The 26,089-nt window shown below is 41.0% G+C and overlaps 1 protein-coding gene across 4 annotated transcripts in view; it reads left to right on the top strand.

Moving 5' to 3' along the window:
• The window catches only part of DNAH12 (dynein axonemal heavy chain 12), a 91,570-nt gene that overhangs the window by 62,904 nt on the left and 2,577 nt on the right, over positions 1 to 26,089 (top strand). For 2 of the 4 annotated variants that reach the window (XM_053377883.1, XM_053377882.1), the window contains 24 exons: positions 153 to 329; positions 1,100 to 1,231; positions 1,494 to 1,583; positions 2,214 to 2,354; positions 3,623 to 3,864; positions 4,169 to 4,316; positions 6,178 to 6,323; positions 8,514 to 8,728; positions 11,986 to 12,178; positions 12,305 to 12,497; positions 14,044 to 14,216; positions 14,457 to 14,597; positions 15,316 to 15,474; positions 16,224 to 16,368; positions 16,667 to 16,817; positions 17,082 to 17,335; positions 18,306 to 18,446; positions 19,608 to 19,745; positions 20,734 to 20,967; positions 21,569 to 21,757; positions 22,839 to 22,942; positions 23,172 to 23,376; positions 23,572 to 23,709; positions 25,459 to 25,550. In XM_053377883.1, coding sequence (XP_053233858.1) covers positions 153 to 329; positions 1,100 to 1,231; positions 1,494 to 1,583; positions 2,214 to 2,354; positions 3,623 to 3,864; positions 4,169 to 4,316; positions 6,178 to 6,323; positions 8,514 to 8,728; positions 11,986 to 12,178; positions 12,305 to 12,497; positions 14,044 to 14,216; positions 14,457 to 14,597; positions 15,316 to 15,474; positions 16,224 to 16,368; positions 16,667 to 16,817; positions 17,082 to 17,335; positions 18,306 to 18,446; positions 19,608 to 19,745; positions 20,734 to 20,967; positions 21,569 to 21,757; positions 22,839 to 22,942; positions 23,172 to 23,376; positions 23,572 to 23,709; positions 25,459 to 25,550 — 3,941 coding nt within the window. Of the gene's footprint in view, positions 1 to 152; positions 330 to 1,099; positions 1,232 to 1,493; positions 1,584 to 2,213; positions 2,355 to 3,622; positions 3,865 to 4,168; positions 4,317 to 6,177; positions 6,324 to 8,513; positions 8,729 to 11,985; positions 12,179 to 12,304; positions 12,498 to 14,043; positions 14,217 to 14,456; positions 14,598 to 15,315; positions 15,475 to 16,223; positions 16,369 to 16,666; positions 16,818 to 17,081; positions 17,336 to 18,305; positions 18,447 to 19,607; positions 19,746 to 20,733; positions 20,968 to 21,230; positions 21,409 to 21,568; positions 21,758 to 22,838; positions 22,943 to 23,171; positions 23,377 to 23,571; positions 23,710 to 25,458; positions 25,551 to 26,089 lie in introns of those variants that run through there. The other 2 variants (XM_053377884.1, XM_053377886.1) reach the window with 2 other exon arrangements.

Genomic DNA, 26,089 nt, shown 5'->3' with positions numbered 1-26,089 from the left:
CGGGGCTTAGAATTTTATGTAAAGTTCTCCTTTATAACATCAATTCATCTTTTCTAAAATAATAGCTTTTCTGAATAAATTAACAAAGAAATCTGATGGAGCTCTACAGGACTAATCTACTACATGGAACATTTCATGTCTTCTTTCTTTAGATAATTGAGAAAGAATCTGCAGAAGTTGAAGCAAAAAGCAAAACTGTAAAAATAGATGAAGAGCTTGCTACAGAAAAAGCAACAGAAGCCACAGCACTGAAGAATGAATGTGAAAGTGATCTTGCAGAGGCCATTCCAGCCCTAGAGGCAGCATTGTCTGCACTTGATACACTGAAGGCAAGTTAAATAAATAGAATAAGAACATGACCTGGAATTATTTTGATATGGATGAATTGAAGGGGAGGTCCCAAAGCTTAGCAGTAGAGTACATACTTTGCATGTAGAAGGTCCCATTTTCATTCCCTGACATTATAAGTTCAAGGATCAGGTAGCCTGTGATTGGAAAAACCTCTCCCTAAAGCCCTGGAGAGCCATGGCCAGTCAGAGTCAAACTGCAGGTTATGTTAATCACTAGGTTTGCCCTCAAATACAATATTTTGTTCTCCCCCACATAATCAGCATGAAGAGTCCATTCTTGTTGAGGACACTGGTGTGTAGGATAGGGGACTTTAGCCCTTTGGTCCCTGCTGTCCGGATCAGACATTTCCATCCAGGCCTGTTATTTGCATGATGGTGGTGGTGATGTGGAAGTTCCTATCGGAGTGAATGGGGCTTTTCCCCATACAAGTCATGGTGATTAATATATCAGCAATTTGTAGAGTTAACTTCTTGTAAAGGGTTCAGCTTAGCTTTACTCTTTTGCCTGCTCATATTTTAATATATGAAGATAAAAATGAATTAATTGGACCATGGATTTCTAAAGATTCCAGCTGCTATATGTTGACTTATAAATAAGTCACATAAATGTTATGTGTTGACTTATCATATTATTAGGTAAATCCTAGATATAGGTGAAAAATTCAACATGAAGACTGATTTTGTTTTAATATATCATGTTTTAAGGCATTCTATACTGTAATAGAAGTCAACAATCTATTTCGTTCTAGCCTTCAGATATTACAATTGTGAAATCAATGAAGAATCCACCATCTGGTGTTAAACTTGTTATGGCTGCCATCTGTGTCATGAAGGACATAAAACCTGAAAAAGTTGCAGATCCTTCAGGGATTGGAGGAAAGGTAAAAAAGCTGACAGTAGAACAACAAATATCTAATTACAAAATTCCTAGGATGTACAAAGGGAATATTTTTGATCTTCAAGCATGGAAGTTTTACTTCCTCATGCAGGAAGCTTCAGCTTCCATCATACTGCTCAAAATCTCATGAAAAATGTGAATTACATTGTTAATTATTATCTGAATAGCTCTTTAGCATCTTTTGTATTTTCTTATTTTCTTTTGTGTTGAAATATTTTACATACTGCTTTAACTTTCTTTTAAAGATTTTAGACTACTGGGGACCTAGCAAAAAACTTTTGGGTGACATGAATTTCTTAAGAGATCTGAGAGAGTATGACAAGGATAACATTCCAGTAAGTTTTGTATGTATGTTCTTATTTGCTAGAGTCAGTGTGAAAGTGGTTTCCTTCCTTCCAATTTTCTTTTTTTATAACAATTTTTATTAATTTTTCAGTTTATACATCTCAAAATAAACATTTTACATAATACCATGTAACACTTGACTTCCCTTCTTCCCCTTTCATAGTTCATTTTACTTATCCTTACTGCATATTTTACTATAGCCAATCTAATTGTTTCTCCTTTACCATACTGTTGAATTTATCTAAACGCTACCAGCATTTAATTGTACACAATTATTTTCTAAATATTCAGCAAAAAATTTACACTCCTCTTTGAATAAAGATTCTTCTTGCTCTCTTACTCTATAAGTTAAACATACTTCCTTACTAGGGATCTCGCTCACTTTCCATCTTTGGGCTACTAAAATTTGAGCCGCCGTGGTTGCATACATAAAAAATGTGGTAAACAGTGGGTCTTCCCGGGGAAACAGCAGGGCAACTAAAAAAGCTCTTGGGAAACATGGGACAAGCAGAAGTGTGGCTGTACATGTACACCATTAGTGCATGCATTAGCAGAAATTGAATTACCGGATCCTAAATATAAATTTATAATCAACTTTATGTAATGTATTTTTCATATAGGTATCTGTGATGCAGAAGATTCGTGCTGAATATCTAACTAATCCTGAGTTTGATCCCCCTAAAGTGGCCAAAGCATCCTCAGCAGCGGAAGGTTTATGTAAATGGATTATGGCAATGGAAGTTTATGACAGAGTAGCAAAGGTATGATTATTTACCTTAATTTATCCCCTAGGATACTCACATATACACCTGATGTATACTGCATCTAAATATAGTGGTTACCAGCCATGGATAGGCTTATCCTCAGTGATTTGTCTTATTCTTTTCAAGTCATAGTGTACTAACCCTAGAATGGGCTGAAAGTGTCTGAAAGATTCTACTACTGAGCAGTGGCGGAGCGTAAAGAAACGCTGCCCAGGGGAGGATGCACCCCTGGGAGGGGTGTGGTGCAGAAGGAGCACCCTGTGGCTCTCCTTGTAAAACAGTGCAGGGGGTACACTTGCATGCCACAGTTAGGAGAGTGAGTGGCAGCATAGCCAGCCACCCACCCTCCTCTCTCCATTGGGTGGGTCTCTCTGCTCCTCAGGTCAGGCTTGACCCATGGATGGAGGTGCTGCAGCTGGGCACCTCGCATGCCTGCAGCCTCTCTTCCCCTGGGTCAGGGTGGATCTGGGGTGGAGCTGTCACAGCTGGCGGCTTCTCTCCACTATGGTAGAGCTTTGTGCAACACAGCTCAGCCAAGGAGAGAGGCGGCAGCTCTCTGCCACCAACTCTCCATTCCGCCCTGGGTCAGACGTGACGTGGGAACAGAGCTGAAGCAGAGCTGCGTCTGGGCATAAGGAAGCTTTCTGGGCAGCTCCCTCACACGCTGGAGTCTGTTGTGGGGGGTGCCTGGTCGTGCCCCGTCCAGAAAATGCACCCAGGCCAAAGCCCCGCCCCCCAGCCCGCCCACTACACTTCTGCCACTGAGGGTGAGTAGATCTCGGTCTTGCCAGTACCTGAATGGAAAGCTGGTTGGAAAGTTCATATATTCTCTGAGGGGAGGGATACAAAAGTGGCAAGTAGACAAACAGAAGGAAACAGCACACTGACCAGTTAGCAGCCAAAACCCCTTAAAATCCTGCATATGATTTTTTTGACCAGTATACATTTGCCATAATAGGCATCTGGGTGAAAAAGGCCCAAGGTGCATTATGCAATTAAAAAGTAAAATTGAATTTACTTCCAGTGTAACCATAGTTTACAGAAAATTTAAATGCAGAAGCTAGCTAAAGAAGAAAACTTAATTATTTCTTAGGACATAAGTCTTAAGCAAATGCCTGGTGCATGGAAGCAAGCAATGTAACTCACTTACCTGAGAGTAAATCCCAGCCAGATACACCAATTTCATGTATTTTTCTAGATTCATTTAATATTACTTTATCACCCTTAGTAAAATTTAGTAAACTTTTATTAAATGTATCTAATAGGTGGTTGCTCCTAAGAAAGCCCGTTTAGCAGAAGCACAACAGTCGTTGGCACAAACAATGGCATTACTTAATCAGAAAAGAGCTGAACTTCAAGCGGTTGAAGACCGTTTGGAAGCATTGCAACAAACCTTTGTTGAGAAAACTGAAGAAAAAGCTCGCCTAGAATTTCAGGTGGACTTGTGTGCTAAAAAGCTGGAAAGAGCAGAAAAGCTTATTGGAGGACTTGGTGGAGAAAAATCAAGGTCAGATGAAAATACATTGTACCCATTCTAGCAAGAACTAGATTTAAGACGCACATGTTGTATAAAATAAATTATATTTAGTAGAATACACAAACATTTTAAAATGAAAAAGTTAGCTTACATAAGTAAAAAATGTCCCCAAACATTCTCTGTATTTCAATTGTTTAAATAACATACAACATGATTTTTAAATAAGATACAAATGCCATTTTTAATTCTTACAACAGCTCCCATGTAACTGGAATAAATGCTGATGAAATAGGCTATTCTTTTTTACCTAATTTAATATTGTGTTTTCCCCTAGGTGGTCTAATGCAGCAAATGACCTTCAAAACACATATGATAATTTGACAGGAGATGTCTTGATATCAGCGGGAGTCATAGCTTATCTGGGTGCTTTCACTTCTGGATTTCGACAAGAGTGTGCAAAAGATTGGAGCAAGCTATGTAAAGTAAGATTGTGTGAAACTAGTAGTTTTCATCCAGTGTGCCTTGGGACCCTGGGGTGCCTTGAATGATGGTCAGGATGCCGCAGACAGCACTGGCCTCTGTCCCTTTTTCATTCCCTCCCTTCCTCTGATGCCCTCTCACATCTCTGCCTCCCAAAGACTTGCACAGCTGTTTGTTGCAGCAGCCTTGGCTACAACCTCCCCAGGCGAATGATGCCTCTGGGGCTGGCCAGGGGGTGCTTTCCAGCCCCCTGTGGGGCAGTGCGAAGAGGCACCTCTCTTTGGGGCAGAGGGGCAGCTCATAGACCAGGAGTGGCAGCTGCGGCTGCCCAGAGGACTCCCAAGGAGAGGGGAGAAGAGAGGAGGCTGAGGGAAAACTCCACAAGGGAGGGTGTTTGAAAAAGGGTGAGAGGCTGCCAGTTCTGCAGGCAAGGGGTGACACAACTGGGCTCCTGAGCTCCACAGGGGTGCCGCAGAAAGAGTGTAGTTGGTTGAGGCAGCCGTGGACCCATAAAAGTTGAAAACCTCTGTGTTAAAGTATTGTTATTAATCTCCAGAACAAAGTCCTCTCCTAGTGCTGGCTCTTTCAGTAGATCTCATATCTACGTACAGGTCAGGGAACAGTGAAATGTATTTTGTTGATTATGGTGGGTGAGTTTCAAGTGTTTATGGGGATTTTTTAATTAATGGAATTAAATAATTATTTATGGCTTTGATAGTGTAGCACTATGGCAATTGTTACATTAGTGCAAACATTTTAGCTTGCCAGGTGGAATGTCCTCTCCCTCTCTTTCTTCCATGTACTATTTTGGGGGCTTTCCCAATACCCCCTGAGTCAATTTGGGTGTGGGGAGGTAGAGGTGATTGGGGGGGGAGTCCTATTGTGCTTGTAGAAGTCTATGAGCAGGCTTCTGCTAGCAGGACTTGTTAGTTGAATCTTGCCCTTTGAGTTGCATCCATTGCTAGTGCTGCTTTGAGTAGATCCATTAAAAAGAATGAACATGACTAATTTAGGTCCATTTATTTCAGAGGGTCTACTGTAAGAAGGACTAACATTGAATACAACATAATGGGACGCATGGCCTGATCCTTTGTCTCTCACTTTGCTTTCTTGTTGATTTAGTGTTATCTGAAATGTTTGGATATACTTTTGCTAGGAATGTGATTGACTTGTCAACAGATGGAAACAATATAAATAACTGGAGGAAAAGTCAGCAGCTTTCAAGAATGTATGGCCAAGTTGTATGCAAGGAACCCCACTTCCTGGGCCACTCTTGTCAGTCCAGGGAAACACACTTGTGTAGGTTTCAGGCATTTTAATGTGGTTTTGTGGCCTTAGCCAAAAACAAAACAATCCCAACTCAAGAAATACCCTCTAAGTCAGAACTTATTAGCCAGAACATATTCTTAAAAGTTGGGTTGCATTCAGCTAATTCTCCATTCTTAGACGTCTCTTCAGTTCAGCGGGTGTTTCTGTGAATGGAATCTGGGAAGCCCATTTTTGCAGATTCTCTCTTCCGCAGCCTCCTGTGCCCCCCCCCCAACTGCTCCGGTGTGGTTGGGGACCCTTTGAAACATGGTGGGAGGTGGTGCCAGGGAAGGCTGCAAGGGCATTTGTGAAAATTGCCCCTTTCCTTACCATTCAGAGAAGCCTCCACTGGAGCCAAGAGCCTACTATGCATAATTGGATATAACTCATTGTAGTGACTTGGAAAAATATTTTTGTGATTGCCTGCTGTGTCCTTTCCTCATTTTCTGTCACCTGCCCTGCTAGAAACTGAGGTTCAGTGCAAGCCATTAACTGGTTTTATATAAATTGTTCATAAATACTTGATATTAAGGAAAAAATTATTTGTCTTTACAGGAGAAAAAAATACCTTGTTCTGAGAGCTTCTCCCTGAGTAAAACACTTGGTGATCCAATAAAAATTAGAGCCTGGAATATTGCAGGTCTTCCAACAGATCAGTTTTCTATAGACAATGGTGTGATTGTCAACAACTCTAGACGTTGGTAGGTAATGCAAACCTATTATTTTGCTAAACTAAACTAAAATTAGCTTACTGCAGTAATATTTATACTTTCCATAACACTGATTCAGATTTCTAATATTCTTTTTATGATGGCCAAAATTGTCCTCAAAATGATTTAAATATGTATTTGACTGCTTGTTGAGAATATAGTGTCAAGTGCATAAAATAAAAATAATCATGACAGCCTGAATGCATAGAACATAGGAAGCTGCTTTACACTGAGTAAGACCATTGGCCCATCCTGCTCAGTATTTTATACAGCAAGCAACCTGTGGTCTTTGCTATTGGAAAGTGAATGTCCAAAGTATAGATGCGCTGCCAGTCAATTTGGACCAAGGGAGAGAGCAAGAGTAAGGAACTAATGATGGAGGGTCCTTGGGCAGTTGCAGCAAAATTGATGGGTGTGTGTGTGTGTGTGTGTGTTGCAAAATATTGTTACAGGTAGGTAGCCATGTTGGTCTGCCATAAAAAGGTAAAGGTAAAGGTACCCCTGCCCGTACGGGCCAGTCTTGCCAGACTCTAGGGTTGTGCGCTCATCTCACTCTATAGGCCGGGAGCCAGCGCTGTCCGCAGACACTTCCGGGTCACGTGGCCAGCGTGACAAGCTGCATCTGGCGAGCCAGCGCAGCACACGGAACGCCGTTTACCTTCCCACTGGTAAGCAGTCCCTATTTATCTACTTGCACCCGGAGGTGCTTTCGAACTGCTAGGTTGGCAGGCGCTGGGACCGAACGATGGGAGCGCACCCCGCCGCGGGGATTCGAACCGCCGACCATGCGATCGGCAAGTCCTAGGCGCTGAGGTTTTACCCACAGCGCCACCCGCGTCCCGTTGGTCTGCCATAGTCGAAACAAAATAAAAGAATTCCTTCCAGTAGCACCTTAGAGACCAACTAAGTTTGTTATTGGCATGAGCTTTCATGTGCGTGCACACTTCTTCAGATACGCTGAAACAGTAGTCACCAGTCCCTTATATATATTGAGAGGGTGGGGAGGGGTATTTCTCAGAAGGGTGGTGGGAATGGGTGATTGGCTGATAGGTGTGGTAAACCTGTTGACGACTGTTAACGACTGCAATTGGTCTTACAGGAAAAAGCAAGGGGTGAGATGGCTAAAAATAGCTTTATCATGTATAATGAGATAAGAATCCAATGTCTCTATTCAGACCAAGTCTCTCCATGATTTTAAGTTTGGTAATAAGTTGCAATTCAGCAACTTCTCTTTCCAGTCTATTTCTGAAATTCTTTTGTAATGAGACAGCTACTTTGAGATCTTGCATAGACTGTCCTGGGAGACTGAAGTGTTCTCCTACTGCTTTCTCTGTCTTGTGATTCCTGATGTCAGATTTACTGTGTTGATGAAATGAAATAAAATATGGGGGAAATATATTACGTAAAACTTCATGGAGTATCTGAAGAGAGAGGCTGACTTTGATCACATTCTCCTCAGCGATGATATATGTCATAGAGAGGGTAAAAGCATTTGGTTTGCATTTCACTCAGTTTGCCTATGAATAAAAAAGGCAGAAAGGTGCATATAGCGGCAAAGCAAGTTAAATTTTGATGCAGTAGGGGAAAGCCTGAAAAACTGCACCTAATATTTTAGCTAGTAATTTAAAACAATTGTAGGCTTTGAAGGGAAAAAGAGTTACTGACTCAAATGCCAAATCAATTTCTGAGACTGAGAAAAAAAATATTGTAAAGGTGTACCCCAGTGGTCATAAACTAGTAAATCATTCAGATTATGAATCCAGAGATTCCAGTTATATAACCATACTGTGGATTCTATTGTAAAGTTCCCTTTGAGATCCAGTTCGAAAGCATACCACCACAAGTAGATAAATAGGTACCAATGCGGCAGGAAGGTAAATGGTGTTTCTGTGTGTTCTGGCACTCATTACGAAGTCCCATGCACCAGAAGAAGTTTAGTCATGCTGGCCACATGACCCAGAAAAGCTGTCTGCAGACAAACACTGGCTCCCTCGGCCTGAAAGCAGAGATGAGCGCCACACCCCATAGTCAAATTCAACTGGACTTAACGGTCCAGAGGTCCTTTACCTTACCTTACCTTACTATTCTAATGTGTTTTTAAAAAGTAAATTGCTGTAGGCAGTAATTGATTATTAAACATTCGTTCTTTTATTAAAAAAATGAAAATCTGATATGTTGCAGGCCTTTAATGATTGATCCCCAGGGTCAAGCAAATAAATGGATAAAAAATTCTGAAAAAGAGAACAGGCTGAGTGTAATAAAATTCACAGACACAGACTACATGAGAATTCTAGAAAACTGCATTCAGTTTGGAACTCCACTTCTGCTTGAAAATGTTGGAGAAGAAATTGATCCTTCATTGGAGCCTCTGCTTCTTAAATCAACTTTTAAACAAGGTACAACAAATCATTGTGATCTCCAAACTGTATTGGAGTATTTATTGGATATTTCTTGTACACTTTATTGCATTGTGTAATGCTTTTCTTTTTATTCCTTAAATACTGCTCCATAGCAACAGAAGAAGGTAATACAAGAAAGCATGTTTGAGTTTAGATCTTTATTTTATGAAATAGTCTGCATGCAGTGTCTTGTATAGTAATAGATTGAAATAGAAGAACCTTAATACTATTTTCTTTAAGATCGAGTTACCATACTGCATATACAATAATCAGTAGTTTTGTGCTGCTTTGATCACCCTCTTCTGTTAAGCAGCAATTACAAAGTGAAGAGAGCTAGAAGGACCTATTTTAAAGAAGGACCCAACTTAATTTGCTTAAACAGTTGTATAAAGGATAATATTTTGGCATGTGCAGATATTCTTGTCATACACTCTGCTAGTTTTAAATCAAAATAAGAAGCCTCACTTTTTCGCCAGTGACTCAGCTCAGTCACAAAATTTGGGTTCTCCTGAATGCATACAAAGTAAATTATACCAGTTTTAAAATGTCTAAGAGGGAAACATTTGCTTAATGCCACCCAAATACACACTAATAACAGTAAGGAAGTAATTTGCTTCCTCTTCCCTGCTGTTGCACCAGTGAAGGCTCCAGCCTGGCCATGTGAGAAGTAAAAATATATACATCTTTCTGTTTAATTCTGGTGCTGCAGAAGAGCCCATAGAGAAAAGCAGGTTTGTTGTTGCAGTACCAAGGACAACGCCTAATGAGCTACTTGCTCCAACAAAGGTTGGAAGCACACTGAGTCCTTTTGAGGCTCCTCTTCCAGTCCATCTCTCCAAGGCTCTGTCTCCTCATGGAGAACTATTCTTTTAAAGTGCCAACCCTCTCATCTGAAGATAGGCCTTTCAGCATTCCAGGGCCTCCCACTTGGCATGCTCCCTGTCCTGTTGGGCAGGAGAGGCATTGTGGAAGGCATTCAGTTCCTCAGACCCAAGGGAAGGTGTCTATGAGGGTTTCTGGCTGTGGTTCTAGAGACCATGGTGCGGTAAGAGCAGGTTCAGTGTGCCCAGATTACCAGCATTAGGTAGAGCAAGGAACCTGGTCTGGCTCCTTAACAGCACTGTAGCCTCCAGCTCAGTGTTCTGGTCACTGCTGACAATTTCTCTTGAAGCAGGAAAGTAGGCAGATTTTAGACACCTAGGTCCCAGGGTTCCCATTAACTGTTCAAGTCACCCAGCCACAGAAACATGACTTGAATTCATGTTGAGACTTGGAGAAATCAAATGGATTCTCTTTAGTTTTAGCTCCCTTGAATTAAAATAAACATCACACTTTTCTGAAAGCAATGCAGAATGCAGCCTAACTCCTCTGCATTTTCTCCACTCCACTATTCTGATGTTAGTAGACTCCACCGTGGGAGCAGGGCCGGGGCGGGAGAGTGCTAGAGTCCTGTCTAGTCAAGTTGTGTGGGATCAATTCCAATCTGTTACCTCCGAGGATGTGGACAGGCTGCTTGGACGAGTGAAACCAACCACCTGTCTCCTGGATCCTTGCCCATCCTGGCTTATAAAAACTAGCCGGGAAGGACTGGGCGATGGGCTTCGTGGGGTGGTGAATGCTTCCCTCCGTGAGGGAGCCTTCCCAGACCCGCTGAAAGAGGCGGTTATTAAACCGCTTCTTAAAAAACCATCTTTAGATGCGGCCACGATGGCCAACTATCGCCCAGTCTCAAATCTTCCATTCTTGGGCAAGGTGATTGAGCGAGCGGTTGCCGAACAACTCCAGGCACGCCTGGAAGAAGCGGACCATTTGGATCCCTTCCAGTCGGGATTCAGGCCTCATCATGGGACTGAAACTGCCTTGGTCGCACTGGTTGATGATCTCTGGCGGGCTAGGGACAAAGGTGAGAGCTCTTTCCTAGTTCTGCTGGATCTCTCAGCGGCGTTTGATACCATCGACCATAACATCCTTCTGGACCGTCTTGAGGGGCTGGGGGCACTGTCATACAGTGGTTCCGCTCCTTCCTCCTGGGCCGTGTTCAGAAAGTGGTGGTGGGGGATGAGTGTTCAGACCCCTGGGCTCTCACTTGTGGGGTACCTCAGGGTTCTGTCCTCTCCCCCATGCTTTTCAACATTTACATGCAGCCGCTGGGAGAGATCATCAGGAGGTTTGGGCTGGGTGTTCATCAGTATGCGGATGATACCCAGCTCTACCTCTCTTTTAAATCAGAACCAGTGAGGGCGGTGAAGGTCCTGTGTGGGTGTCTGGAGGCGGTTGGAGGATGGATGGCGGCTAACAGATTGAGGTTGAATCCTGACAAGACAGAAGTACTGTTTTTGGGGGACAGGAGGCGGGCAGGTGTGGAGGATTCCCTGGTCCTGAATGGGGTAACTGTGCCCCTGAAGGACCAGGTGCGCAGCCTGGGAGTCATTTTGGACTCACAGCTGTCCATGGAGGCACAGGTCAAATCTGTGTCCAGGGCAGCTGTTTACCAGCTCCATCTGGTACGTAGGCTGAGACCCTATCTGCCTGCGGACTGTCTCGCCAGAGTGGTGCATGCTCTGGTTATCTCCCGCTTGGACTACTGCAATGCACTCTACGTGGGGCTACCTTTGAAGGTGACTCGGAAACTACAACTAATCCAGAATGCGGCAGCGAGACTGGTGACTGGGGGCGGCCGCCGAGACCATATAACACCGGTCTTGAAAGACCTACATTGGCTCCCAGTACGTTTCCGAGCACAATTCAAAGTGTTGGTGCTGACCTTTAAAGCCCTAAACGGCCTCGGTTCAGTATACCTGAAGGAGCGTCTCCACCCCCATCATTCTGCCCGGACGCTGAGGTCCAGCGCTGAGGGCCTTCTGGCGGTTCCCTCATTGCGAGAAGCAAAGCTACAGGGAACCAGGCAGAGGGCCTTCTCGGCAGTGACGCCCACCCTGTGGAACGCCCTTCCAGCAGATGTCAAAGCGATAAATAACTACCTGACATTCAGAAGACATCTTAAGGCAGCCTTGTTCAGGGAAGTTTTTAACGTGTGATATTTTACTGTATTTTTGGTTTTTATGGAAGCCGCCCAGAGTGGCTGGGGAGGCCCAGCCAGATGGGCGGGGTATAAATAATATATTATTATTATTATTATTATTATTATTATTATTATTATTATTATTCTGCAGTTAGGAAAGCTTGATTGCAGAATATATATATTTTTGTGCACAGGAAAAAACAACTAAATATGTTTGTCTTTTCAACTCTAGGGGGCATGGATTGCATTCGGCTTGGTGAAACAATTATTGAATATTCCTTTGATTTCAAATTTTATATTACCACCAAATTAAGAAATCCACATTATTTGCCTGAACTAGCTACCAAGGTTTCTTTACTCAACTTCATGATTACCCCAGAAGGACTTGAAGATCAGCTTCTAGGCATTGTTGTAGCAAAGGAAAGGTAAATGTTCATATTCTCCACAGGGCGTTTTTGAAGGGTGGCAGGTGATGGGCTTCAATGTGGAGTGTGGCTCCTCCCTGTGCAACCAGCATAGTATGTAATATTTGATATATATCCTTTTTTTAGACCAGAATTAGAGGAGGAACGGAATGCTCTTATTCTCCAGTCTGCCAGCAATAAAAAACAACTAAAAGATATAGAAAATAAGATTTTAGAAACATTGCAGTCTTCTGAAGGGAATATTTTAGAAGATGAAAGTGCCATAACGATTTTGGACTCTGCCAAACTAATGTCTAATGAGATTACAAAGAAACAGCAGGTAAGCAACTTTAAGGTTCGTAGTGATTGTTGTATTAAATGAATGGTGCACTGTTTGTGAAGTTGGATAAGCTGGATAAGCTCAGGCTTAGAACCTGTAAAACCAAGAACATAGAAAGCTGCCTTATCCCAAGTCAGACCAAAGGGACAACCTCTCTGCATACAAAGCAGCTGCTCTAATACAGAGCGTTTCCCTGTCTCAAAAGTAGCTTTAATAGGTTGCTGAAGAGCAGAATGGGACCCATCCCTAGTGTGGTCTGCAGTTACTGTATTGTTAACATAAATTTCTTTACCTTTAGTTTACATGGGTAGAGCTGGTAGGGAGGTAGGCAGGTTTGTAGAAATTTCCTTTTTAGATAAGTGCAACGACTGATACTGCTTGGTGAATCCAAAGAAACTGAGGGGACTGTACCTGCCTCTCAGAGTTCGTTGATCTCCTGCCTCCGTCAGGAGCCCCAAGCCTCTTCAACTTAGATCAAAATCTGAGTGGGAGAAAATACCCCCCTTATGCATCTCTGTGCCCTTCCTCATCCCTAAGCATTATCACAGCCCCCAGCACTCTCAAATCACACTCCTTCCTTCCATTAATGTTAGTGGTGGCTGCACAAACATAGGAACAGGAGATACAAAAAAAAAAGATAAACTTTTTCACTCTGCTTCTGTCGTTCTATTGCCCTGGCTAACAGCATGATCGAGTGCAGAGAATTACTGGAACTACTACTCAGAACTTGTAGGAGTCATTTTGAAAACTACAGTTCCCATATTCGCCTTACCCTGTAACACTATTAACAAGGGCAGTGGAGGGGTGTGAAGGAGGCAGTCTCACCTGTTGTCTCTTCTGCTGTCATGCTGCTGATGTAAATAATGCAAAGCAGGGGTGGGAGACCTCAGGCTTGGGGTCAAAATAGCATGGAGAAATACATTATACTAGGCAAACTTGCTTGGCAAAAGTGTTTATACTAGAAGAAATTCACACAAAAATGCTGATAAATTTTCATGACCTTTTAAAAATTGAGAGCTGGTGTAGAAATGTGGAGAACTGAACTTAAGATTGGCAAAATGAGAAACACGGCGAAACTGAAATAGACAGGTTTGCCCATAGCTGAAGTGACTGTACAAAGATAAGAGTGACATCCATTGCTCAACATATGTTTGCATCTCATCCCACCCTCCATGTTATGTGTCCCCTGAAAGTTTGCCCACAATGGAATATAACTCTCAGGATGAAAACATTTTCCTTCCCCTGGTGTAAAGGATCTGGTCCCTCTGATCCCTGATTCCAGGTGTCCTTCATTCACATCAATATGCTTTGCATGGATACATGGTACTCTATCCCGCAGTGGGAGTCAGATCATAGGACTTGCTGCACAAGCCATGACATGATACTGACATTGCATGGACCATTGCTGTATGAAAATATAATGAGAAAAAGGTTTAGGGTGAGCCTTCTACACTGTTGTTTATTGAAAACAAGGGGAAGTGCCATATCATGTGCTACATTTGGACATCATGTTATTAGTTTCTACTAATAAATATATTCCCTTTAGATTGCAGAAAAAACTGAAATTAAAATAGCACAGTCTCGAGAAGGCTACAGACCTATTGCAAAGCATTCATCTGTACTGTTCTTTAGTATTGCTGATCTGGCTAATATTGATCCTATGTACCAGTATTCTCTCAGTTGGTTTGTAAATCTTTATATCAACTCTATTCATGACAGGTGAGCAGTTGCTAACTTTAGTTCTTTAATTTCTGTTGTGTTTTGAAATACTGAAGCCATTTTTTAAGCACATGTACCGTATTATTCCGTGTATAACATGCCCCCATGTATAAGACAACCCTATTTTTTTGGACCGCAACCAATTTTTTGGGGGGTGGGGGATGCCAAAAGTTTATTTATTTATTTAGATCAACATTTTAAATTGAATATACATATATGTCCTTTCTTTTCTATTTTTAGCAACAAGTCTAAAATCTTGGAAAAAAGGCTGCGATATCTGAATGACCATTTCACATACAACTTGTATTGCAACGTTTGCCGTTCCCTGTTTGAGAAGGATAAGCTGCTGTTTTCATTTTTATTGTGCTGTAATCTTCTAATGTAAGAGGCTCTGTTTCCTGGAATCTTTTGATTAACTAGTAATGCATTGATTTCTTTAGGCGGGGGATCTTAAAAACAAGAAAAGCAGCAGTTATCTTCCAAGTACCAGTGTTTTTGCTCTGGCAAATTATTGCAGCCAGGGAGGCTGAGGAACCTGCTTGCACCACAACTATTGAAGTAGGGGTGTAATTGGACTGTGCAGATTAGCCACTCTAGCTATTTTGTCAGATTGTCTCATTTCTCAGTTCTTTGCCTCTTTTCTGTCCACCTTTCATTTTTCCATAGACACTTTCACTGCTTCAGTCTTGGAGGGTGCTTGACTGTTGAATTGGACAGGGGTGTTCCAACTTGTAATTCCACCACTGGATCCTATTGGTGAAATTGCACAAGTGCTTCCCCCAGTCCCTGTACAACCCAACTGTGCTACACAAGAGCATTAGTAAGTGCAGGTAGGAGTGAATAAAAGCAGATGGAGGCATGCTTTCCAGAGAACCACTGACTGTCAGAAAATGTGTAGTAAGTTTGTTACAAGTGGGACATGAGCTCTGACCCAGTTGCCCAGAACAGCGTGTCATTTTAACTGCAGGAGCAAAAGTTTATAAATCAATACATGAACATTATTCTGTGGTTATTTTTTTTAAAGAAAAGATTGTCACATAATTGCATTTCAAACTAGAATAATGATGTAGATTTAAAGCAACATTGTTTTTTAAAATAGGGCTAAAAAAGAAATAGAACATCAAGAATTTATGTTCTTATTAACTGGAGGAGTTGGCCTCAAGAGCAAATACAAGAATCCAGATCCATCTTGGATACAAGATAAAAGCTGGGATGAACTCTGCCGTGCAAGTGATATGACTGCTTTTAAAGGACTACGGTAAAACAGAAAATCTGCTGTAACATTACTAGTTTTGTTTCCTTGAGGTACAAGCCCTCTTCAATAAATGTAGGGGGGGTGAGTGCTAGAATGTGGCTTTCCTATAGTCAAGGTCAGTATAAGGTGACCTTAGAGCCCCTCTCCAGCAAATAACAAGTAAGTGGACTTCTGCACCCTGCCCTGGGCCCCACCCCATATACCGTATTTTTCCGTGTATAAGACTAGGGTTTTTTCCTTTAAAATAATGTCCAGAATTTGGGGGGCATCTTATACACAGATAGATCTCTCCCCCCTTTTCTTAAATCGGAGTCCCTCGAAATAGAGGGTGTCTTATACATGGGGGCGTCTTATAGATGGAAAAATACGGTACATACTGTTAGTGCAGTAGTGATATTGCCATTGCAATCCCCCTGCCCTACAGACCACCTAAATTCAATAAAGCAAGACATGACAACTGATACATGGCAACAACTTCATTGGCTACAGATGTAAGAGGTTTGGCATAGGTAGAACCACCCACTTCTGGCCTGCCTGCTGCCCAACAAGCATGTTGATAGGACTTCTGGCACCACTGCAGCAATCTGCTGGGTGCCTGAGGACCTAGAGCAATTTTGAAGCTACCACGGGGCCCCACGCTCCTTGTGGGTCGCCCACAAGCACCATGAACTCTAGGAAAGGGTGATGTCTGGAAGAGCTCTTACTAAGTGGAAAGCTGAAGTCTAAGAATTTCTAGTTTACACTTTCTGTAGGAGTCATATAGCTGAAGAACTCAAAGAATGGCGTAAAATCTATGACAGTAAAGAACCCCAAAATGTTCCCTTACCAAAACCATGGAATACGAACCTGAATGAAATAAAGAAGATGATTGTTCTTCGATGCCTGAGACCTGACAAGGTAAAATACATGAACGTAATTTCAAAAATGAAATAAAACATAAATGCGTTATTGGTTTCTTTAAGGCTATTTCAAATATTCAGATCAATTTAATATTAGTTTCTTTAGGAAGATTGCTCTTAAGCTATGAGCTGAGTCTACCTATGTGTGTATTACAGTCATTGACTTACAAGATTTAGATTTCTATTTCTTCAAAGTCCCTAAATAGTTACTATTTAGTGGTCCTAGATGAAACAAGCTAGATTTTATGTTTTTTGCAACAAAATCTATTTTATGCTGAAGATTTCTTTTAAAACAGATTTCACCTGCTATAACCACCTTTGTGACTGACAAACTTGGAAAGAAATTTGTTGAGCCACCACCATTTGACCTAACAAAAAGCTACTTAGATTCAAATTCTACAATCCCACTCATCTTTGTTCTGTCTCCTGGAGCAGATCCTATGGCCAGTAAGTTCAATGTTGTGCATTTTTCTTTTGAATCAGTCTTCCAGTTAAGGCTCTTATTCATCATGTGTCTCTGAAAGATTAATTTGAAACTCTGTATATTTTAAAATCAATAAAAATTACTTAATTTTTTTTTTACACAGATCTGATTGTTAGTCATCAGCACTGATAAGTGTAAATGAAATGATACAAATAGCTTCAGTTTTGCATTTTGTACTCCGCCTTTTCCAATTAACACAGAATAAAATATGACACCTTTCATGACAGGTCTTCTGAAATTTGCAAATGACAAAAATATGATTGGAAACAAGTTTCAGTCCATATCTCTGGGACAGGGACAAGGACCAATAGCGGCAAAAATGATTAGATCAGGAATGGAGGAAGGGACTTGGGTTTGCTTACAAAACTGCCACCTTGCTGTCTCCTGGATGCCAATGCTAGAGAAAATCTGTGAAGAGTTCAGTGCTGAAACTTGCAATGGCACTTTCAGACTCTGGCTGACTAGTTATCCATCACCCAAGGTACTTTTATTTCCCAAGGATCCATTAATGAGTGATGTAACAACCTATAAAATCATGTTATAGGTTTTCCATGAGTGCCAAACTGTCCCATGGGTCTTCATTTCCACCTGGCGTCCAAGGCAGGAAATGCATGAGAGCTGAGGAATTTGCAGCTACTTTCTTTCCTCACTTGGTCCATCTCCTGCCTTCATGTGCTTTGTCCTGTGACCTCTTTGTCCTGTGATCTTGGCTCCTCTTGCTTGACGACTTGTGTGAGTGTCTTGTCAACTGTGTACTTATAAAACAATTTTGTATTCTGTACTAAATAAGAGGTGCGTAATCTGTAAATGATCTTTTGCTAAGTTTTTTAGCTCTTCCTTTTTTAAAGAGAAGGATTCTCTAACACCACCATCTGAGTCAGTGTGTCTACTTTGAGTAGGACTAGCATTGAATACCACCCTTTGATACACAGGGTGAACATGTTGCTTTATTAAATTCTCTTATCAAGGCCTGTTGTTATGTAACAATCAGAAGTTGAAAGCGCAAGCTTGGGAAGTCCATTTAAAGCCCCGTTCTTTCCCAGCCCCACCCTTTCCCATTTGGGGCATGACTTCTCCATGATAGCCTCCTGGGCCAAACTGGGAGGCCCCATAGACCAGGTTTAGTCGGGGGGGGGGCAGAGTTTCCCTGTCCCCTGGTGTACTTTAAGGTTCTCAATTGTTTGTTTGCACCTGCAGCTTTACCTGCCACACACACCTGATACTGTCTGTATGCAGCCTTGTGGACATCTGGCAGTCCTATTTTGTCCCTTGATCTGAAGACCCCTTGTGCCTGAGATATCAGGACACAAAAAGAATAGGAATATTAATTATATGACAATATATTACATTCTTGTTTTGAACCACTTTCTATACCAAATAATTGAACAGAAATCATAAATAAAAATGGAAATCTCCTAATGTGGTGCTGTTGCCATACTTGTTTTTCCTAGTTTCCAGTAACCATTTTACAGAATGGTGTTAAGATGACAAACGAGCCTCCTACAGGCCTTCGGTTAAACCTGCTTCAGTCCTACGTCTCCGATCCTCTTTCTGATCCTGCCTTTTTTGCTGGGTGCCCTGGAAAGGAACAGGTAAATTTTCTCTCGGAAGTTGTTAACATGTTAAGTATCCACAAAGCTTATTGGTTGTTTTGCTTGCTCAAGATTGTCTTCAGTATGACCTTTAACTTTAGGGTATAAAGTACAGCAGAGTTGCATCTTTTGTGAGAGTTACATTTGAGGGGGTTGTGCATAAAGCTGAAACCCTGTACTGTACAGTTGTACCGTGGAAGTCAAACGCCTTGCAAGTTAAACGTTTTGGCTCCCGAATGCCACAAACCCAGAAGTGAGTGTTCTGGTTTGCGAACGTTCTTTGGAACCCAAACGTCCAACACAGCTTCTGCGGCTTCCAATTGGCTGCAGGATCTTCCTGCAGCCAATCGGAAGCCACGCCTTGGTTTCAAATGTTTTGGAAGTTGAATAGACTTCCGGAATGGATTCCGTTCGACTTCCGAGGTACGACTGTATTCTCAAAATAATGCTGGAACTTCCCCCATGCAACCATCACCAACCTTTCTGAAGCCAGCACATTGAGCAGGCCTTGCTTAGGGGGCTCTGAGAGGCTCCTGCATGATCTCATGGTAGCCTCCCAAAAACCACAAGAGACCTTCCCAGATTCCAATAAGCAAGTCTGAAAGCTGTTTCCAGGCCTGGGAAAGAGCATTTAAGGCTTGTGTGCATTTATTTTGTGCAATATCAGTTGGCCAGTTGCCAAGCACGTGAAGCTGTGATCACACAAGCCAGAGAAAAATAAATATATCCACTTAGGTATGGACTTACTGACTGTAATGGGACTCCTGAAATGTATCAGTATTATTCTGGATAATGAGTGATATCATTTAGTATATTAGGGTTGCTGTATTTCAAAAGGTGAAAATCCAGACACAAAAGTTGTTGAGCTATCTAAAAAAAAGGGGGGGGGGAGTCTTTGAGCTATTTTTAAGGGAAATTGCCGACACTGCTGACATGGGTTGCCATACATCCAGATTTCCCCAGACATTTCAGCAATTTCTGCTGAGACACTGTTCCCGACGGCAGAATTCCGGCTGTGTCCGGGAAATTTTGGATGCATGGCAACCCTAGAGTATATATATTTATCCTAATATATCTAGTAATATACATGTATATAGATTGATATACTTTCTTCAGCTTTGGTTACATTGTCCTATTCCCATTTGTTTTTATTTCCTAAAGAGATGGGAGAAACTGCTCTTTGGAGTTTGTTTCTTTCATGCTCTTGTTCAGGAGAGGAAGAAATTTGGGCCTCTTGGATGGAATATTCCATATGGATTTAATGAATCAGACTTGCGTATCAGTGTAAGACAGCTTCAGGTAAAGATATTTATTCCTTCTGCAGCACATCTAGGGCTTGGTAAAGAATCGTAAATAGGTTTCACTTGTGCATTAGGGTCCCAATGATGGTACAAGTGTTCATCTGACCTTTTGCACAAGTACCAAGACTTGTTGTCAACAGCAATTTGGTGATGTCTGGCAAGTTCTATGTAACACAGCACCACTGTGTAAAGAAATTTGGGGTGGTTTGTGCAAAAAAGGTGACAGCTGTTCCTTATGAAAGATCCTGAGGGATCTCAAAAAGCAATACCAGACCCAGTGTTAGCTAGAACCGTGTTCAAGATTTCCTTTTTTGTTTGTTAGTTAAAAAAACAAGGTCTTTGACAAGTACACATGCCAAATAATAGGATGTTGCTTAATCTGTAGCTGCAGACTATGGTTTCTGTATGCTGAAACAAGCCTTTAGCAGTTGGCTAATCAGCAGTTAGATATGCTATGTTAAAGTTATTCAAATACTAGATTCTGATCAAAGAGTTCATATATGAATTATGCACCTTTTCATCATGCAAACCATCCGTTAATTTAGAGCAAATAAGAATGTAAGGTATTATGTCATGTATAGCATTGATGCTTATAACAGTAATTTCAGAAGCTCCCTATGCCACTTCATTCATATATTCAGCAATGGTTAGTTAAATAAACTAATTGAATTATTTTGAAAATCTAAATTCAATGTGGTTTACAAAGTTTATATATTATATGTAGGGTTTCATCCAATGCTAGACCTACTTAAAAATTGAAATTAATGAACAGGTTTAACTTGGGTCCACTCACTTCAGTAGATCTGCTCTGAGCAGAACTAGCATTGGATATAACCAGTAATATTGATAAAATGTGATATGCATAGAATGCTTTCAGCTGAATAAATTCATCGATATTGCCCAAACTTTGCTTATCTGTTGTATTATGAGCAAGCCATATCATAGTGCAAAGTTGTTTAAACCCACTATTTTATTTCCAATTTCAGTTATTTATAAATGAATATGAACATGTTCCATTTGAAGCAATATCTTACCTTACGGGTGAATGCAACTATGGAGGGCGAGTGACAGATGATTGGGACAGACGCCTACTACTAACTATGCTTGCTGACTTTTACAACCCAGAAATAGTTGAAAATCCTCAGTATTTATTTTCTCCTAGTGGCAGTTACTATGCCCCTCCGCGGGGTACCTATGATGACTACATTGAATTTATTAAGGTACTGTCTTGTTTCTCTGTACTTGGGTCATATACCAACTTTACTTAAAATAGGGGTAGGGAATGAGACTTGTGGGACAGATTTTTATCTCCCAAACCCCTGCGGGCCAAATTTAAGGTCACACTGGTGTTAGGTGAGGTGGCACTTTGAAGCCTCAACAATTGCCTTATCCTTGCGACTTCAAAGTGCTGTGCAGGTCTCTGTGCAAGGGTCGGGTGTGGCCTTTTGAAGCCCTGATGCTCAGTTGATCTTTGGAACTTCAGAATCCTGGTCAATCAGCTGATCATTGGAGCTTCAGAAGACAAGTGTGTGTGTGGTCTTTGAAATTCTGCAAGGGGCTTCTGAATCCCTATTAGCTGATGGGCAATACTACAGAAACCCCTTTTGGCCCAGCTCAGCCGACATTTAACTACCCACAACTGATATATGACATCAGGTGATTGTCAGGTGACTGTGGATTGGTCACAATGACTTAGTGAGCCAAATGGGGAGGTCTGGCAGGCCTAACTAAGCCCCCAGTCTTGATGTTCCCTGTCCTTGACTTAAAGGGACTCTTTCTGAAATGCTTAGTCTATAATGAACTTCATGTGGTTTGTCCTAGAATCTCCCTTTCAGTCAGCAGCCAGAGGTGTTTGGATTGCATGATAATGTAGATATCTCAAAGGATCTCCAGCAAACAAAAATCCTCTTTGAATCTCTGATCCTGACACAAGGAGGAAGCCATCAAGGAGGGTCTTCAGGTGGTGGTGACACTGCTTTGTATGAAATTGCAGATGACATCCTGAGCAAGGTATTTAGTCTTTCCTAGAGAAATTTCATGCTCTACAAGCGCAGACCCTTCCTTACACAATGAGTTTTCTTTGCAGAAGGGGGAGACTTTGTGATATATTTTGTATTGGTACCAATGCTGAAATTGATCATGCGTTTTATGAGTACTGAAGCAAGCACATAGTATGAGATTCATAGCAAAATCAGTTTCATCTTTCAAATCTATAACTTCAGAAAAGTGCTACTTTTCTGATTCGGTCACCATCAGGTTTCAGCCCCACATGGGAACCTGGTTAGGATTCCTGAAACAACCACATGTTCATTGTGTTCATATTGCCCCATCAACAGTGAGACTTAAAAAGAGTAAAATGACAGCATTGGTCACAGCAATATTAATCTGTGCCTCACTGGCTCATTCGCCTGTGTTGCTTGTTTGTGTATTTGCACTACATATGTCAAAAAGTCAGTTGTAAATGTCACAAGAACCATTTACATATGAGTGGGTATATCACCTTGCCATTTCAGAAAGCAACAGTTTACCCACAAACAAGTGGCAAGCCTAAAGAGGGTACTTCCTTTGCAGTGTCTGTCCAAACATTGTAAGGGACGTTGTATGAAAGTTAATTTATTTCACAAAGAAAAATATTTCCTTAGGACAAAACGAAAGAGGAGCCCTACTCAAACACATGGGTTGGGGTTCAGATGCAAACTGCACTACCTATTACTACTGTGGCCTAGGAGATTACCTGAGGAAAACAACTGGTATAGACATAGCCAGCTTTATCAGGTCTGAGCCAGTTAAATATTCCTGTTAATACTTTTTTCATTGCAAAGTTTGAACTAGTGAAGATTCATTTGGTAATGATTTATTGAGTTGCACTGTGGTCCCTAAAAAGCCACCTTCAATTCCCATCTGAATTATATGACCACACAGAATTATCTGGAAAGCACACAAAGAGATAATGGTGATGTTGCTGGCAATAATTTGACCATCATTCATTCAGCATTAGCTTTCATGTCAGTTTATTATGTTATCACAGAATTATTAAATGAAAACCTATTTACATTTGTCAAAATGGAAACAAATATGTCAACATTTCTAGCTTCCGAGTGATTATGATATTGAAGCTGCACTGCTCAAGTACCCCGTGAGATATGAAGAAAGTATGAACACTGTGCTAGTACAAGAAATGGAGCGCTTTAACAAGTAAGGGGAATTATTTTCTATACTTATATTTTACAACATTTTTTTTAAATATTAAACTCCCATGTATTTCATTAATCCATGTAATCTTACACTAGAAACAGTTGATTTTGTAGTACAGCCATCATAACATTGTAGTATCATTTTTGAAATTAGTGGATACAACATTTGCAGGCCATTTGTAACTGGTAATTTTAGTGATATATCTGTGTTTGTGTTTCTGCATATTTAGTTTAATACGAACCATACGTACAACTTTGGTGAACTTGAAGAAAGCCATTAAGGGACTGGTTGTGATGGATTCTGAACTGGAAGCCCTTTGTGGCAGTCTCCTCGTTGGAAAAGTTGCTGAGAACTGGGCTAAGCGTTCATACCCAAGTCTGAAACCACTGGGAAGTTATATCCTTGATTTCCTAGAAAGGCTGAAATTCTTACAGGTAAAACAAGAAGTATTATGTTACTAAATACTGCAAATTTCTAATAAATGAATTAGTTTAATAAGAAATAATCATAACATTTGGAATCTATTTTGGGAATCTTGTCAGTAAAGGAGTTTTTTACCAGCATAATTTACTTACATAAGTTTGTCTATAGCCAGTATGTTAAAGTATATCTTCTGTTCTTCTTCTAAGGAATGGTATGAATCTGGAAAGCCCTGTGTCTTTTGGCTGTCAGGTTTCTTCTTCACGCAAGCATTTTTAACTGGAGCGATGCAGAACTATGCGCGAAAATACACTGTTCCTATTGATCTACTTGGATATGAATTTCAGGTATAACAAGCTGCATAAGCCACATTTTTCAGATTGGATATAGCTTGCTACTAATCTTTGGTATTCATATGCTGTAAAGGGTTTTATACCTGTTCCTCTTTTGTTGTGTGAAGTTAAGCACTTGTTCAATAATATAGCTGACACAGATCCAAAGAAATGCACAACTAATTTCACATGCCCAAGGGGACTTTGGCTTATATTTCTCAAGCAGTTGCCAGGCCAAGTGGTCTACAACTTTTGAAGTTAAGGGGACTTTCAGAAGCAATTGTGCTTACTTCCATACTAGAGCCCTTTAATGCTGTTATAGGAGGTTGCTTTTCCATAATTAACTGGAAGTGGAATTAAAACAAAGCACTTACCAGTAATATAGTGCTGTTTTATCCAGCAGTGTCTTTTCCATAATCAAGATCCTTCCACAAGGGTTACTCACAATTAAGTACTATTCAGCAAAGAGCCTTTCCATTGTTAATTAAAAGTTCCTATTAGCAGGGTTGTTGTTTTTTACTACTACTACTACTACTCCACTACTACTACATGTAGCAGTATACTACCCTTCTGCCATGGGAACAATCCTTGGTGAACAATCTTCCTATATACCGTACATAAAAATGTAAGGCTATCATTGGGCAGCCCCCATTGAAGAATTTGTAGTGCCTCATCACAATCCTGTATTTGCATGAAGTCAAGGCGGAGGAGGGGAGCAAAAGAGAAGGCAGGTTTTAAAATGGCAGTTTTAAACGACAGCAGAGGTTTGAATAAAGCAGGGATGGAGCTGAGGAGCTGTGAGGATATGGGTGTGTGTGAAGGAGTTGGGAGGGAATGGAAGGTCCAAAAAAATATTAAAAACGTTAAAAGCAAGAATACATCTCTAAAGCCAGAAAACGTGGGGAAACAACATCAAGTTGCTAAGATTGTTATCAACCTTCACGTTTCAAAAGTCCAGGTGAGCCAATATGCCTTCAGCCTTCTTCAAAACACCATCAGGCATACCTCCCCAAGGAGAGAGTTCTACAAACAAGGTGCTGTCACAGGGCTCACAGCAGTCAGGCACTGGAGGCTTACTTCCTGTGCTGCCAGTGTTCTGGTTCTTCAGCAAGCACAGCAGATGAAGTTTTGTGAGTCAAGGGTACCTTCTAAGTTGCAATACCAGATGGTTTGAATGTTGTCAGCTAACTCCATAGGCTAGTCCAGACTCCCCCCCCCCCAAATCTTTGCCTCAGAGACCGAGCAGCTCAATGCTGGGAGTAGCTGCTGAACAGTATTGAAAAGCCCTCGCTCTGTCATGCCACATCTGGTATTCTCCTCTGCCTGCTCCAAAACCAGCCCATCTTAGTCCATGTTATGTCCCTGTGGTCCTTCAGAGACTTGCCTGCCTGTTCCTGAATCAAATTCTCTCTGTGCCCTGGTGCACACTTTTGTCTCTGAATGCAGTCAATGCCTGTATAGCAAAATTCATTTTAAAATGTAGAGCAGAAGAGGTATAAATTGCAAGACTGGGGCAAGTAAGATGCCACTCTTTTAGCCATTGTCAACAAGAAGCAGGAGATGCGTAGGGCCTGCAAATAGAAAATTTTAAATTAAAGGCATAGGAGCACTGAAAGTTCCTCTAATGCTTTGGCTGTCTGTGTTGGAAAGTTTGGTGCCATAACACCACCATCAACACCACAAACCATCTGAAAAAACAGCAGGATAAAAAAATGGAACTGCAACTTTATTTATTCTTTGAAAATGTATTTCTGTTTTGTTTAGGTTATTCCTAAGGACACTTCTAAAGTTGCTCCAGAAGATGGTGTTTATATTCATGGATTGTTTTTAGATGGAGCACGCTGGGACAGAAAGAAGTTAGTAATTCAGTAAATGTGCAGTTAATTGGCATGTGTTAAAGTGCTTTCCCACGTCCTTCATGCATGCTAATATTTAATTCCTTTTAATATCTTGACATATTTTTAATATTGAAATAATATTTTAAGACTACAGTACTTTCCTCTGTCAAATTAGATTGAAAAACAAGATGAATGTATTTGTTCTAGCCATCGAAACACTTTTTATAAATATAGTCATGTATTATTTGCTATATTGATTTGAAGACAAACTTCTGAAATACTTGAAAACATTCTCAACAGTAGTAGTATTCCTACAACATGTTACAATATCAAATCATGATTTTAAGTTATTTTTAAACCAGCAGAGGGTGTCCTTTTTCAGCCTGAGCACCAGATGGAAGAACTGTCCTATCCTCTATGGGCCACTTTTCAGTGGTGGGTAGGGCCACTCACTTGTCTGTTGAGTGATGTCAATATTGTGATTTTTTATTATTGGATTTATATCCCATAATTTGTCCAATGAGCTTAAGGTGGCATACATATTCCCCTCTTTCCCT

This window comes from Podarcis raffonei, chromosome 2, assembly GCF_027172205.1.
Source record: "Podarcis raffonei isolate rPodRaf1 chromosome 2, rPodRaf1.pri, whole genome shotgun sequence".
In the NCBI taxonomy this organism is placed as follows: domain Eukaryota; kingdom Metazoa; phylum Chordata; class Lepidosauria; order Squamata; family Lacertidae; genus Podarcis; species Podarcis raffonei.
This window is presented reverse-complemented; position numbering and strand designations above follow the sequence as displayed.